Below are 16,768 nucleotides of genomic sequence, written 5' to 3'. Positions count from 1 at the left end.
CTGCTGTAGACAGACGCTACTTACTCAAAGTTGGGTGTGTGGCCATTGCTAGAAGTGGCTAAAACACAAACCGAGCCTCTGGACAGAAGCACGGTGCCAAATGCGGGAACTTTTTTTTTTTTATTTGGGTTGTCTGCTAGAATGCGGCTAATGCGAGGGTAACAAAGGAATCCATCTGACAGTGACTAAAACGCAAATGAAGGCTACAAGCTGTGTACTGGATGCTAAATTGTGGCTAAAAAACAAACAGGGTCCAATCTGGCTAATGTTGGGATACCGGGCGTGCCGTAAAACCACGTACGGGAAAGAATTGTTAGGATATGGCTAACGCTAGGCTAACAAGCTGGCCCACCTTAGTGTTCCCGATTCCAATCCCTGACATGATTCCAATATTTCAAATGCGCTAGAATGCTTCGCTAATGTGTTAGTTTGTCTAACTAGCAACTTTCTGCCTTTCTCTTAACACCGTCAAACGTTTTAACCACCGCCACGTTATCATGTGGCAGCGGCGGTAAGCGATCCGCCTATTCGCTTGTGTACCGGTCGGCCTCTGTCATCATTTAGACTGTAATTAGCCTCATTTGCATATCCGCGTCCGCGTCTGCGTGTTTCTGTTCTGTGTAGCGAACTGCTAGCAGGCAGACATTAGTCACACATGGCGGCCCGCGGCGTCACTTTGTGTGACTGAGCGCGGCGTTAGCACACCTAGCCGAGACACAAACGCACACCATAACACACACACACACCTCCGACGGAAACGGCGAAGCCACGCGTGCGTACGCCTTCACTGAGCGCTTTGTCACAAATACGCGGCTAATGGCATCGGCTAGCTTAATTAACCGAAACTCAGACTTGAGTCATGTTTCAAGGAACGTGAGAGGTTAAGAGAGGGAGCTTTCTGACAGGAACAACACAATTTAAGGCTGGAGACGTCAACGAAACACAACACTGCAGAACTGCGGCGAGCTAGCTAGTTAGCATTTCAAATTCTTTGTGTCACAGAGAGCGAGAGAGTATAAAATGAGTGTGGGTGCCCAAAACAAGAAAGAAACCAAAAACGTACCCCCTCCCACGGGATTTTATTTTGTTTTGTTGTTGTTTGTTGATCTGTCAAGCTAGCGGGGAAATGTTGAACGGTGCTTTCACACACTGTTGAGCAATATTATGACGCCGGCTTCCCTCATTCCAATCTGACTCCCCGAAAAGAGCAAACGAATACACGTTGCGTATTTTAGCATAACCACGTCGCCATTCTCGGAATCATCTCGATTCCACGGATGAGAAATCTGGTTGAGATTGCGCCATTATCGGATTGATCGATGACGGGGGCGTTAGCGCAGCTCGGCGACGCTTGCTAATTCAGCTCACGGAAGAGAGCGCAAGCGGCGAGGACGCTGCGGCGGCGGGGAAATCCACGTGACAGATTTGTGTCAAGAAATGCAAAGCGGAGCTGAATATTCATGCCGGAAAATTGACGACGACTCGCATGATTGCGCCTTGGGGGGGGGGGGGGGGGGCACATTTTCCACACACCTGCGAGGCGACGAGATCGGTCACGGATTGAGGCAGAGACGTGACACCGGATGATATTTGATTGCGAGTTGCGATGGCGGTGATTGGAATCGTAACTCGAGTGATTAATGTGGCAATTCGCGGGGGATCATTTTGGAACGCGCAGTCATTGGATATCGCATATCGCATATTGTGAACGTGCCCTGATGGAAATTTCGGGCCTCGCCCGGTGGACTTGCCACAATTCTCCACTTATTTGCGATTACACTTGAAATCATCGGAGAAGCGTTGTACTTTTAAGAGGCGATGAAATATTCAAACGGGTTAATGCGAGGGCTCTTGTTCGTGTAAAATATTGTTTGGATCAAGAGTTTACGCATCGTCTCCACTGAATTATAAATGAACGACGAGAGAACAAGTCAGCGTCCAGAGTGAAAACTTTGAATTCGAGGAGTCGGACGCTAACCATGCTTGTATGGGTTGTATTGTTGTTGTTGCTGCTGTTTGGCTAAAGGTCAAAGGTGAAGGTACAAGGCCATATTGCCAGTTCTTTTAGAATAGCTTGACACATTTGTTTTTTTTATCCCGAATCACAGAATATTGTGCTTTTTCTTCATTTCAAAACGTAACAAGACAAATTGCCTTGGTGCTGGGGGCTGAAACGGATAAATGGTCTTTCGGTTCATTTTACTCTTTTTTTTTTTAAACAACTCAGTGGAGTAGCCAGTGCCCGTAAATTTCCCCATCATATGCCATTTGACAAACACTTCAGACTCTCTCCTGCTGTTAAATATTCATCACGTGATCAGAGTTCACTGAGCCATCGCGGAGCCACCATCGCCACGACGGCGAGAGAGATCGGCTTCCAGTCGTGGACGAAAGTCCGCCCGCGGGGGGGGAAGGCGACAGGCGTGACCTCGTTGCGCAGAACCCTTCACCTTGTCTCCGCCGAGCACTAAATATTCCCGGGGCTGCGTTTGAAGGCCAAGCCGGGCCAGACGAGATGCGAGCGGCCAAGCATGACAATGATCTCGGCGCTCACACACATTACGCACACATACGAGTCGCCATCGTCACACTCGGAAATTTAAGTGAGTAGCGCATGCGAGCAGTTTTTGCGGCATCACAAAAAAAAACAACCCAAAGATTGTAACATAAAGGGGGGGAACATTATTAACTTGGTCTCAAAAAACATGGAGGGAGAAAAAAAACTGACCTTTGACATTTGGATGTGTGCCAGCTGAATACAAATATTAACATATTCCGTAAAAGTGGCGTTTTTGTTCACATTTTGTGGACTAATGAAGCTCAAACTGAGATTGAGGTCAAAAAATACAGAAACTCGTGGCGGATGAAAATCTAACAAGAGAGGTGGTCACAGTTAGCCGAAAGCTAACGACCAACAGTTAGCATGTTAGCATGGCCAATATTTCAAATAGGGCTATTGACTACCATGGGGCTGGTGCAAAGCTAACCTGTAAAAAAAATCACAAGACAAGCGTAAATATATGTCGTATAAATATGTCAAATGGTAATTAACTGACCGAATCAAGCTACGATAGTCAACCAGATGCTATCTCTGCTAAGAGTGTCTAAAAAGGCTCCGTGCTAACGTGGCGAAAGTTGCTAACGTTAGCTGACGATACAGTATAGCAGCAGGACCTCACATCGCTAACGCCCGCGATGGCGCCGTCCTGGCTCCTCAGACGAGATTAATCCACTTTCATGCCGATGTGTCCAAAGCCCCGTTCGCCGCCTCTGCTTTGCTAATGACTCACGTTGCCAATTAATCTCCTCATTAGTCAGCGGTTTGTGCTCCAGCTACATGCTAACACAGACGACAGCTGGAGATTATCTACCCTACCTCCGAAAAACTCTCGATTCCTTTTTACAGTTGTCGCTCATACTCAGACATCAAACCCCCCCGAAATTGCTAATGAGGGTGGCTGAATATCACTCGTCAAAATGGTTGGACCAACAATGACATCATCCTACCCGAACCTGAACGTCGCTGGCTAACACGCGCTAATACGCACATAACGCCCATTTACACAAATCGTCGGAAGTCATCAATGTCGGGAGCTCCAGCCCTCACGCTGATCCAACACGGGAGCACAATAATCTGGATGCTAATCCGCCGTGTCGCGTGTCGATAGCAACCATCGGGCCGCGCAAAGATTTCCCGCCTCGCTGTCGGACGAGCGAGACTAACCAGATTAGGCCATTGTTTAATTAAAGTGTTAACACGCATTCCCGCCAACCTCCTTTCCCCAAATTTTACATCCAAAGTGCACTAATCTCCCGCGGTCGCCTGCGGCAGCTAGCTCGTTAGCGTGCGCGGAAGGAAGAAGTGGATGATTGTTGATCCTGCATGTCCCATTAACGAGACAATTAAGATCTTGTCAGCAGAGTCGAAGTCATTCTGGGGTTACGTTTACTTTTCGCTTCAAAGGGCTAACGCTGCTAAGCTAATGAAGTCAAACCAGCTGAATGGGGACTCCAATTAAATTTGAAGCTCGCACACATCATGGCAAAGTTGATTGACCTCACGGATTCTCGTGAGAATTGAACCCCTCCCCAAGAGACAATTTGTACTTTGGTTCACATGCTTATGATGAGAAGGCCCGTAAAAAAATTATTTTATTTTTTTAATGCGGGAACAGTGCCTGAAAGGACGCAGGAAGTCTGTTTGGTCATGATAATTTTACGTTGACCTTTCTAACTCATTTAAATATTCAACAATGCAAGTCAGTTGCACTGAGCAACATGAAAGGTTTATCATGAGGTGACCTACAAAAAAAAATCTCCAAAAATAATGTCGGAAAAGACGCAGGAAGCCTGCTGTCTTGGTCTCCTATTGGCTGTTCACGCAAATTTAAAAATTCAAACCCCTGAAGCAACATTTGACATTTTGTACAGATGCTTATCATGAGCAGACCCACAAAAAAAAAAGTCTGAAGGCACCCTGGATGAAAAGACACCCGAGGTCCACCATTTTGTCTGATTCCGTCATCCGAGCTGCTTTTTTGTCCATTCAGCCCCCAAAGCCAGTTAGAAGTCGCAACGTGAAATGAGGTCCGCGTGTCTCCAAAGAGCAAACCCACCAAAATTGTCTGGAGAAGCCACACCTGAAAAGTCACAAGAGGTCGGCCATTTTGCTTTCAGGTGGCCATTTGAGGGTTCTTTTCTCCATTGGCAGCAGTCCTTCGTGTCGACAAACAGCTCAAGATTTGCTGGCAAATGTGAAGCACTTTCACAAGACAGATTTTTGCTGTGCGTGGCCATAACATGTCAAAATAACTCCTTCTCGGTGGGGGGCGCGAATGCACGCCGGATCTCTCATTCATCACCGCTGCTCTCAGCTTTCATTTTGTTGCACTTTAGTCCACAGTTTGTCCTTGGCAGAGCGCACGGTAGCCACTCAGCGGCCGTCTGGCTTCGGTTTTTGCTGTCGCGCAAAGCTCGGAGTCAAACTCCCAAATGCTCAAGTTTCCACCCGCGCTTTCCGGCCTCGGCAAAGGTAATGAAGTGGAAATGAGATGTTCGTCCACATCGCTGTCCATCTTCGGAATGTTTCTCACATGCTCAACCGGATCGATTCATCAGGCGTTTGAAGTGAACCTTTTTGGAAGGTTACTTCGATTTATTGCTATTGCTAGCGTGTGCACGTGACTGTGTGTGTGTGTGTGTGCGCGCCTGTGCCTGCGTGTGTTACATAAAGCCTCACCTCAACGTGTTTGCCAAGCAGCACGAGTATGACCTGGCTCTGTAGATGATGTTACATAACACACACACACACACACACACAAACACACACACTGACATGCTGACAAACACACACACACACACACACACACACACGCACATACATACACTGACATGCTAACAAACACACATTGGTGCATAGGCTTCGACACACAAAGTTATATGTTGACAAACACAGAAACTGGCGCACACACACACACACACACACACACACACACACACACACGCGCAGAAGCAGGAGCACGTGTTTACATCTTTGAAGTTTGCGCAGCGAGCACATGTGTGCACTCGCTTGTAATGAGATTTAAAAATAAAAACAAATGTTTGAGGCTCGCCGCACTGAATTGTGGGATTTTCAGCACAGGAGCTCCGAGCGGCGCGTTACCAACGTTGGCGGCGATGTCATCGCTGACCTCAATGGAGCGCCCGTTACGCATTTCATCCATATTTCACATTCCATATTTTTGGTGTGCTTGATTGGACGCTTTTGGCCTTGGTGGAGGTCTTCGTTCATCTTGATGCTTTTTTAACTTGACTTGAGCAGCTTTGAGGACCGAATGCGCCTGTCACATGACCCAATGAGACATTGGAAAAGATTTGACCTACAAAACTTTTTGTGGTTTAAAAAAAAAAAAAAAAAAAAAGGTCAAACTGTAGGCGGCCTGGTAGTCCAGTGGTTAGCACGTCGGCTTCACAGTGCAGAGGTACCGGGTTCGATTCCAGCTCCGGCCTCCCTGTGTGGAGTTTGCATGTTCTCCCCGGGCCTGCGTGGCTTTTCTCCGGGTGCTCCGGTTTCCTCCCACATTCCAAAAACATGCGTGGCAGGCTGATTGAACACTCTAAATTGTCCCTAGGTGTGAGTGTGAGTGCGAATGGTTGTTCGTCTCTGTGTGCCCCGCGATTGGCTGGCGACCGATTCAGGGTGTCCCCCGCCTACTGCCCGAAGACAGCTGGGATAGGCTCCAGCACCCCCCGCGACCCTAGTGAGGATCAAGCGGCTCGGAAGATGAATGAATGAATGAATGAAGGTCAAACTGTCACTCTTCTTCTTTGATCCCCAAAATCCAGAGCAGCGGAATTCCAGATGATGTCAATGGACATTGGCGGGACACTCCAACGCGGAATCTTTTATAGCCGCGAGCCCGACGTGCTAACCGCTCGGCGACGTGCTAACCGCTCGGCCCGGGAACGCGCTAGCGTGCTCCAATCTCAACTGCCAAGTTGATGTGGGCCTCCTATTTTTAATCACTTTTGAGCTACAAATTGAGAGGGGAAGCTGCACGTCGGCCGCCCGTGTCTTAGCCAGCAATCGCGCGTGTCCCCCCCCGCCCCCCCGATACCTCCCACGCATGCTTTTCGTGTGACGGCGTCCGCGCCGAGGGACGCCGGAGTGCGGCGATCGCCATGGAGACGCCACGGAGGTGGCAGCCGCCTTTAATTGCCCCGCGGGGACTTTCGATGCAAAAGAAGATGAGACGATATGAAAGGGGGAAAAAGCCCCCCCCCCCACGCCCACACCACCCCCCAGCCCCCGAAGACGCTGCAAATAATTTGCCGTGAAGGGGAGTGAAAATAATAACAAACGGAGGCCAAAGAGGACATCCAAACGGCAGGAAGAGCGTTCGTTTGTTTCACTCAACGTCAAAGCCGTCGTACAAAAGGCGCGCGCGTGCTCGGCCCGAAAAGAAATCCCGCAGCGGGCGTCAAACGCGACCTTGATGGATGATTGATGGCGCACGTGCGAGGGGCGAAAGGCACCTGCGCTTTTAGGAAAAAGCAACTTGCTTAAAATCTTCAATCCGGCATCATAAAAAGGGTCAAAAGAAAGACGAGGCCGCAACCGAGGCCTTTGAAAGTTCATTTGTTGGGGGGGGGAAAAAAAAAGCAGAACTGAAAGGCGTCGCTTGGAAAGATTTGGAAAAATCCTGAATGAAACGTGCCGCCGTTGTTTTTATCCGCAAATGGAATGAATGAAGAAATGACTGAATGAAGCAAATGCGCTTTGCTGTTTTGCTCAAATGAGCCGCCGTCGCCCGCAGTCGAATCCGTCGTCTGCTGCTTTTTTTTTTCTTTTTTTCTTTTCTTTTTTTTTTGAACCCACTTGCAGACTAAGAAGTCTTCCCTGCTATCATTCATAATTCATAGCAGCATATTTTCAGGCAGACTTTTAGCCGCTTGCCGGCATGTCACAGGAAATTGAGAATTGGCCTGAAGGTGCTAATGCTAATGCTAATGCTAATGCTAATTGAGGACTTTTTGTGGGGGGCATCATTTTGCTGAATAAAATCACAATAATTGCTATTTTCTTTCATTTGTTTGTACGATGTCTTTGACGTATTACGCATAAAAATTTCAATTTGAGGACCCCATTGCGTTTTCATTTTGTACTTTTGAAACGGACACTTTTGTTTGTCAAAATAATCGCCATTTTTATTATTTTTTTTAGATTCAAACTGGCAGTGTTGATGACCTGAAAGTTGAGGCCAGCACATGCGAATTTTTTTTTTTTGGGGGGGGGGGGGTGGGGGGCATGAATTTTGTCAGCACGTGTGAATAATTGACGAATCCCTCTGCTCTCTTGAAAGCCTTGCGAGACAGACGCCCGCGTTGGCCAACATGTTTTATTCATCAAGTCCGCCAGTTCAACGCCGCAGCCGAAAAACTGCCTGGTAACAATTTGCTCCAAAGTTCGAGAAACGTAAAGCGCATCATGTTCTCGCTACGTGGGCTCCCTCTAGTGGTCCTGACAGGAATGGCTGAATTCCACCACCATTCAAATCGCTCATCAAGTTCCGGTGACTGTCACGATCACAATTTTGGGGGGAGATTTTAGTTTTGTGTTGTGATGGTGATGATGTTGGAACAAAAAAAAAAATGGAATGACTTGTTCCTGAAGTCTGAAGACTTCTTGGCCTCACGTTCTCCCCTGGTCCTCCTCTGACTGTTTTTCTCCTCCGGCTTCGTCTCTTCGTCCGCCTTTCACATTCAAGAATGTGCCAGTCGTTGTCAATGTCAAGGCGTTGACCTCACGTCTGTCCTCTGCTTACCCCCCCCCCCACCCCACCCCCCCTCTTCCCCCCGCCAGGTGTCGAGAAGGCTACCAGGGCATCCGCTGCGATCAGTTCCTGCCCAAGACCGACTCCATCTTGTCCGATCCAAGTAAGACGCTTACACGCGAGACCGGAGCAAGCGTTGCATGTCACGGCCCAAAAGGTCAGCGCCTGACCCGGGTCGTTCTCGGCGCTTGACTCAAAAGAAGAAAAAACTTTAGTCACGTCCCGGTTTCGCGTCATTAGCACCTCCGCCGCCTCCTCATCAACGACGTCTCCGTTGCCAGGCGCCCTCTCAAAAAAAATCACGATAATGCGTTGGTGCGTTGTCAGCGGTCTTACTTAAAAAGCCAGCCCGCGGCGTCTTCGAACGATCCGGAAAATACGCGGGTGCGCGAGCGCGTAGTGGCAGCCACGTCTTTGTTTGGATGGCAAAGTGGCCCAAAATGCATCAGCGGGAGCCATCTGACTTCCCCGATCGATAAGATTGCGCTGGTATTATTCTTTTGTGACTTGAGTAAAATCCAGTGGTTAAGGATCATTCAATTTTGACATACTGGTTATTGATCGCTTGCATCTCGAGGCGTCAGAATGAATCCATTCATCGGCAACTATTTTGCGGTAAAGGTCGCGAGTAGACGATCAAACCATTTTGTGTGATATTGCTTCATGGTTTTGTTTTTTTTGGGGGGGTTTTTTGGGTCGCCACAATAATTGGAAAATGGATTTGTAATTCGCTTGAATGCAAAATAATTTTATTTGATTAATCGATACAATGATGGATTCTAAAAAAAAAAAGAAAAATTGCGAGCCAAGGCAAAGCCGTCTTTCATTCTTTCTTTGCTTTTCTCTCCACACGTTTGTTGCTTTGACTGCTTTTCGCCTCCCCCAAAAAGTGGGTAAGTGCAAAACTGGAGAAGAAGAGCCAAACAATGTTCCTCTTCTTCCCTCCCCCACCCTGTCTCAGCCCCCCCCCCCCCCACACCTTTCCCCACCACAATTCCCGCCTAGCAACCCTGCCCACCTGACTCTTGTGCTAGCAACCCATCTAAATATTTACTTTTGGTGTGATGGAATTTTGCATCACTACGCACTGCAAAACGGCAAAAAAGCCCAAAATGAAAAGGCCCCGTCAATAAGGAATGGAGAGATTATTCGGGGTATCTCTTCTTTCTTTCTTTTTTTTTTTCTCCAATTGCTCTGCACAGTTACTCAACGGCAAAGTCAACATGCACTTGCTGCTAGCGGCGGCGGCTAATGCTACAGGAAAAATTCTGGAGAAGGTCGTCCCGTGTTGTCCTTTTAAAGACATTCGCATTCGCAGTCATGTAATCGTTTCTAGTGTGCGGATGATGGCCCCCAAGTGGTCAAAAACGCTACCTGCACCTCGCATGCATATATTGTACCGGTCTTAACAACATTAGAACAAAAGGTATTGAAATGATGTCATGAATACGATGTCGCTACATTTCTTAATTCTTATTTAGTTATTGACATCGATCCTCATTTTATTTGTTTCCTTTTGTTTTTTTTAGCCCACTTTTTGCAGTGCAGCATCCCCTCGTGTCAGTTTTCCACCTGGTAACCTCCTAACATGCATCTTTATCTGCCCCTAACCCCCCCACCCACGCCCTCTCCCACCCCAATACCGTCCCCGCCTGCACTTCCTGTCCAGCTAACACTTAGCAACATGCTATCAGGTGCGAGAACAGTTCATCAGTCTCGGAATAGCAGTAATTGGGGAGGGGGGGGGGTAATTTGGAGGGAGGGAGGACAAGGCCGAGCAGTTGCAAAGAGAGCCCATGACGCCCTAACTGCTGACTCGACAGACGTTTACGTTTCCCAGAAAAATACACGAGGCAGAAAGAATGGTTCGAGCGTTGAAAAGTTAGCGTCGGTCGCTAATGGCTGAAACTAGCATCCAAGTTGCGTGAATTCCAAGCCTTCAAACAACCGTGTCGTTCGTCCAAAGCGCAAACTTTGTTCCCAGAAGCCCGACGACTCGCCGTGTGTTTTATTTTTTCGGGTATGTGTGAAAAAAACAATGATTTTGCCATCAAAATGTCTCTTTCAGGCTCGATTTTGGGCTTGATATTTTGATGTGTCCCAAAAGTCCCAAAATATTTGCCTGATAGTCAATGTTCTGCTTGTCATGTTGACAAAAAAAAAGCTCATCTTGTCTGCTTTTTTTTTTTTTTTTTGGGTGAAGCTTTCCCGCTAATCAAAAGGAATAGACGCAAAAATTGTCCACTCGTTCTTCGCTGCTAAGCACAATCGCCTTGGCTCTGGAAAGATGTTTCCAAATGCGCCAACGCCAGCTGTCAAGATGAGCGTGTGTGCTTTGAAAGCATCCGGTCCTCCATGAGTGAAGAACATCTTGCTCATTTTGGCCACGTATGAAGACTGCACTCAAGGAAGGCCCCCCCCCCCCCCAAAAAAAAAATGCACCAAAAACACACCAAATGTTTCTCCTGGAGTGGATCCAAAGATTTGTTGGATAATCGGACCGCTAAACACGAACACGAAGGCTGCCCGAAAGCACTTTCCTGTGATTTGTAATGACTCTGCCGTGACCTCGCGCGGGGGGGTGACGATGGATAAAGACTTGCTTTGAAAATGCGTTTTGTTTTTAAGCTCCTTTTTCATTTGCATCTCGCCGACTTCGCACGTTGAGAGCCCGTGAACGATTGTTCGCGCTCCAGCTGTCAGCCACCCTTTTTTTTTGTCTCTTCTCACGAGAGAGAGAGACGCACACACGGCGCACAAGAAAGGGAAAAGAAGTCGAAGAAGAAGAACGCACTCAAAGGCGAGAGCGACTCGAAGACGGCGTTGCAATTAATGACGAGCGACAAGAAGAGAGGCAAGCAAGAAGAAGTGCAAAGGGGAAAAGAAGGGAAGAGGAATTCGACGAGCCGCCTGTGGCACAAACGGAAACAAACACGAGAACATCGAGAAGAGAAGCGCTTGACAAAATAACTCGACGCTTCCTTCTCGCTACTTTTCCTTCACGTTTAATTATTTGACCTTGGCGGAAGTATCGCTGGTTATTTAAGGAGGCGTATGTACGGACCGTCCCCCCAGCGGCGGCGTCCATCTTGAGCACAGGGCGTCCGCACGGCATCCATCTTGTCCCTTCCTGACGGATGCTCCGCCATCTTCGGCGCCGGCGGCTTTACGGAATAGCCGACTTGGAAATTGAGTTTGTAACCCGCCGAGATCAACGCGGTCGTCCGTCAAGGTCGGCCGGACGACGACGGCGAAATGACATTGGGCCGAAAAACGGACACGTTGTTTACGGCTTGTGTTGGGGGAGGAATGACATTTGCTTGACAATGTCATTAGCTCTGTCTTTGTTGCCACGAGACCTCAAAATAAATACTGGAAATAGAAGCATTTAGTCTTCTGGCACTTTCAAAATAAAAATACTTTGTTTTGAATCTGCGATTTTGCGAGCGGAAAAAAAGAGTAGGAAAGACTTTCTAAACAGAATACTACGTTCTGCTCAAAACGAGACTTTCAAAATAAAACACCTGGCTTCCAACACCTAATTGTCTTCACTCGCAAAACAAAAGAACCGTGTCTTTCAAAATAAAACACCTGGCTTCCAACACCTAATTGTCATCACTCGCAAAACAAAAGAAACGTGTCTTTCAAAATAAAACTGTTTCTATCTGCGCCACAAACATTGTGAGGAATGAAGTGTGTAAAAATAAAAGATGTTTCCAGCAAGCAACTGTATTCAGTCACAAAACAACAGAAAGGACACTTTCACAATAAAAGAGCCAGGCCAACTGTGTTGGCAATGGCAGACCTTCACAATAAAACACGGGCTTCCAATATATATATATATATATATATATATATATATATATATATATATATATATATATATATATATTTTATTTATTTTTTTAAATTGGAAAAATAAAGAATTTCGGGAACTGTTGGGGACAAAAACGTTCACAATCAAAAACTGATCCTGCTCGAGACAAGTGGTCTTGACACGTCAGAAAAGATTGTTGTCATTCAACAACAGCAAATGAGTACTGCTAATGCTAAATGCTGATGCTAACATGCTCTGTCTCTCTCTCATCCCTTCTTCCCCCTCGCTTGCTTTCTCCTTTTCGTGCGTACCCGCAGACCACCTGGGCATCGAGTTCATGGGTAAGATCACCTCTTGGGCGGGCGTGTGTGTTTGTGGGCGCGCGCGCGCGCTTGTTTGAGTCCGTTATTTTCCATCCAATGTGAATGGGCTGCGGTCGCCATGGAAACGGCCACAACAGGGAGGAGGTGGGCGGGGGCGGAACTACCATCACATTGTGGTGTGTGTGTGTGTGTGTGTGTGTGTGTGCGTGTTTCCGTTGAATTGGTTTTAAATAATTTGAATTTAAATTAAACTGTGTTTTTTTTTTCATTCTTTTATCGCATTGATTCTTGGTTAATTGCCTGATTGAAAAGATTCAATTAAAAAAGGTAGACCTGTAAATGGAGTCATTCATTATTACTGAATTCATTATCATTCTTCACATTCAGTACTTTTTGATATTTGCTATTACTGAACCATATGAATAAACTCATTTACAGACGGTATTTTTTTTCAGACTTCTCATTTTATTATGAAATCCAGATACTTGACCCATAAATTTGAGTGTTTCTTTAATTGTCATGAAATGAACGGAATTAAAATCAGTTTCTTCTTTTTTTTATCCATTCATCTCATGAATAACAAGATTCATCTGAGAAAATATATGTAAATCTTCAATAACGTGATCCCTTCATTCATTATAATTATATTATTATTCATAAATTATAACCGTACAGTGAATCCTGCCCAATGTGCTGTAGCTGATGAGCGTTCCAGCAAGCTACAAAACAAACTCCAGGTTGACATCATAGCTCGCCGATCGCTAACAATTCATCCATTTTGTGAATCGCAAGCCCGGGTGTCTCGCAGGGGTCCACCTTAGGTCCACTTGTCTTCCCCATTTACCTCGTCCCCCTAAGCGCACTCTTGCATCACCAGTCGCTCGCTGTCGACTTACGGATTACCTTGCGTTCCTTCAAATCCACGCTCCCACCTCCCTCAAGTTCCACAAAATTAAGATTTGGATTTTGTGGAACTTGAGTACACGCACATGTTGCGCACGGAATAGTCCCCGACTGTTACGTGGCACTTGGTTGTGTTATTTTCCTATAAAATGTTGTAATGTACGATTGTTGTTGTCTTTTTTTTGTGCTTGTCTGTGTGTGTCCCTGTTTTGTTTTTTGGGGGGGGTTGGTTGGTTGTTTGTTTGTATTTTTTCATGCACAGAGAGCAAAGAAGTGTACCAGAGACAGCTGCTGTCCATCACGTCCATCGCTATGGCAATCGGCCTCCTGGGAGTGCTCTGTGTCGTTCTCTACTGCCGAAACAAGTCAGTCAATGGGATGAAGCGTCACCATCTTATATTGTACCTGTGCATGTACTCCTGTGTGGGTGTATGCCTGCCTGGCTGTGTGTGTGTGTGTGTGATTGTGCATCCTGGATGTCAATGAATTCATTTGTTTGGTTGATATTTTGTGTGTGTGTGTGTAGGCGGCGGCGAGAGAAGCTTCAAGCTCACCTGAAGGAAAGTCGAAGTGTGAAAAACTACACCACAAACGTCAACAGCGTCCTGGACTCCAAGACCAGAAATGGCAAGGCCGACATCAGAATGCAGCAGGTCCTCCTTCCTCCTTCCTCCTCCTCGTCATCGTCATCATCGTCATTCCTATTTTTTGTTGTTCATCCTCTCCCTCTTCGAACTTCTTGTTTGGATTCTCTTGATCTTCTTCTTCAGGCTCTGCATGATGATGATGATGATGATGATGAAGATCTTTAAAATCCGAGTCTCCTCCTTCTTGTTTATTATTCCTGTTTTCTCACAGCAGTATTGCAAACGTCCTCCTGCATGTCGTCACAGTGACATGTGTGAGCCGCCGTCCAGAAGCACTCAGAAGCTCACGTAAGTACACACACACACACACACACACACACACACACACACACGTATGGACAAAAAATATGCATTGTTGCATTTTTGTGGCTCAGCACGGAGCAGAGGAGTGTTAACTGGTCGGCCGCCAGCGTTCCCAGAGGACGCCCCAAGGCTTTCCATCCGTCCTATCATCACCTCCGAGAGGCGGAGCTTACCGAGAGGGAGGTCGAAGCGCCACGCAGGTGAGGAGGCGCTCCCAAAACGCACCTCCGCCTTAGTTACCTTTTAAACGCCGTGTTGAGGTGAAGGGGAGGAGCTTTGTTGAGTCACGCCACGTTGCTCAACGGGCTACGGCTAGCCGTTTGGCTAGCGGACACCTTGGATTTCCTTCTTAGGGATCAATCAAGTATCGATTTTTTTTTTTGTCGACTCCGTGCGTGTCTTTTTGTGAGCCTGGGTGAGGATCTAGTTGTCGGTCCGCGCGTGCGTTTGGCTGAGTGCTTTTGTGTGTGTGTGTATTGAGCTTGTTGAGAGATAAGGGCGGCGGGGGTGTACTCGACCCGGGCGCCTCTCCGTCTGGACGCGACGCCGTCCGCGTGGCGCCTCTCCTCGCCCGGCGCGTGCCAACTTCACAGGCGCTTTCCATCTGATTGCGTTCGCCGGCATCAGACGGGATTTGTCGGCCAACGTTATCTCAGGAATTAGCCTTCCCCTCCCCCGCATCGTCCCCCCCCCCACGTTTCGCGATTGGCGGGAAAAGGCGGGCAAACGAGATGCAGAAACTGCCAATCGCAGGAAGGCAAAGCTGAACTCACTTCCTGTCACATGACCCCCAGAGCTAAAAACATGGCCGACCCGACGCTCAACCCTCATGCCACCATTTTGATCTTGTTTGTCGCTTCTCGGTCCGAGCCGCTCAATCCTCGCTCGTCACAACTTGGTGCTGATGGTGCCTTTCTTTTCTTGTTCCCCGTCAAGTTGCATCCATCAGGAGGAGCCTCGCCGGCCCGAGCCCAGACCCGAAGACCCGGTCGATATGCAATTTGCCCTCAACACGCGCTCGCAAGCCGACAGCGCCCCCACCTGGCCGGGGAGCCCGACCCGCCGCTCGGCCTCCGTCCGCATCGTCCCGTCCGTGCGGGGTCGCCACGACGACGAGGTTTCCTGTATGCAAACCGCAATGATGTCATCAAACGCCGTCGCACCCCGCCAGGAAGGCGCCGGCGATGGCGGCGCGGCGCCGGGGGGGCGAGAGGACGGGGAGCGGCAAGCGGCGCGGCTGCTGCTGCTGCGCGAGGCGCGCGAGAACCTCCGGGCCTCGGCGCGCAGGCGGCAGGAGGAGGGCGCCGCCCCGGTGGCCATGCGGGCAAGAGAAACTGTTTGTCTCCTCAACTTTCACGTGGGCGGAGCCTCGAAGGCCACGCACACTCAATTACTGAGAGAGCCGGACCAATGAACAAAGGCGACAAAAGACGCTCTCGTTGGATAAAAGAAAAAAAATCATCGCGCCGTTCTGGATGCACACAAAATGGCTGCCGAGAAGAAGGGGCGGGGAAAAAAAAATAATCACTTCATTTATTTGCGAAACACGACAAAAAAAGAAACCAAATAGCCCCTTGCTCCATGGTGGTTTTCACTGTACAAAGAGTATATGAATATATATATATATATATAAATATATATATATATAAAAATATAAATATATCGAATTCAAAAAGTGACCAAGTTGAAGAATGGCAGGAGTGATGTTCGTCTTTTTATTTTATTTTTTTGTTTCTTCTTCTTCTTCCCTTTGGTTTTGTACGACGAACGCCCGTCACAAGCGCCATTTTGCCGGCCGACGCCAGGAAGGCCGACGGCGATGACGACTTGTCAGCCAAGAATCACACTTACGCGTGTGCGCGTGCGTACGCATTCCCGTGAGAGTGTGCGCGCACGAGCGCCCCGTTGTTTTTTTTTTTTTTTTTTGCTTTGTTTTGGGGGTTTTTTTCCCCAAGTTGCCAACGGTCACCAAGGACAAAAAAAGGAGACAAGGACACAGCGGGAGAGAAGGAAGCATATTTTCTGAATGTTTTCTCATCTGATATTTCCATGGATGTGGGTCGGATGAGCGGCGTCAGCGTGCGGGCTGGCATCTTTGGCTGTTGCAACAAGAAATAAATGTCTCTATGTTGTATCCTCAACGCCACGCGCACTCTTTGCGTACGTGATGTGGAAAAAAATTGAGACTTGACGGGCAAAAAAAAAAAAATTTTGGGCAAAATTCTCACGTCGAACAAAGACCCAGAATTCAAAATGGCCGCCGACCTGAAGCAGGTAAGGAGGACCTTTTTTTTGAAGATTTGAAAACAAACGAGATCTTCAAAAGAAGCGCTAAAATGAGCCAGGGAGGGGATGCTAGAGTAGGAGTGATGCGCTCCCTCTTACGAGTGCCAGTCAAGAGGTGAGCGGCGGCATTCTGGAGCAACTGGAGACGCTTGATGG

General features: G+C 47.8%; 1 protein-coding gene across 1 annotated transcript in view; it reads left to right on the top strand.

Moving 5' to 3' along the window:
• LOC127610505 (pro-neuregulin-3, membrane-bound isoform-like) overlaps positions 1 to 16,467 on the top strand; it is a 96,863-nt gene extending 80,396 nt beyond the window's left edge. The window contains 7 exon segments of the mRNA XM_052080721.1: positions 8,363 to 8,436; positions 12,468 to 12,491; positions 13,639 to 13,741; positions 13,903 to 14,029; positions 14,235 to 14,311; positions 14,398 to 14,526; positions 15,263 to 16,467. Of these exon segments, the coding sequence (XP_051936681.1) occupies positions 8,363 to 8,436; positions 12,468 to 12,491; positions 13,639 to 13,741; positions 13,903 to 14,029; positions 14,235 to 14,311; positions 14,398 to 14,526; positions 15,263 to 15,740 (1,012 nt within the window). The 3' untranslated portion in view covers positions 15,741 to 16,467.
• Positions 16,468 to 16,768: the final 301 nt, after the last annotated feature.

Source organism: Hippocampus zosterae, chromosome 11 (assembly GCF_025434085.1).
Source record: "Hippocampus zosterae strain Florida chromosome 11, ASM2543408v3, whole genome shotgun sequence".
NCBI classification, from domain to species: domain Eukaryota; kingdom Metazoa; phylum Chordata; class Actinopteri; order Syngnathiformes; family Syngnathidae; genus Hippocampus; species Hippocampus zosterae.
This window is presented reverse-complemented; position numbering and strand designations above follow the sequence as displayed.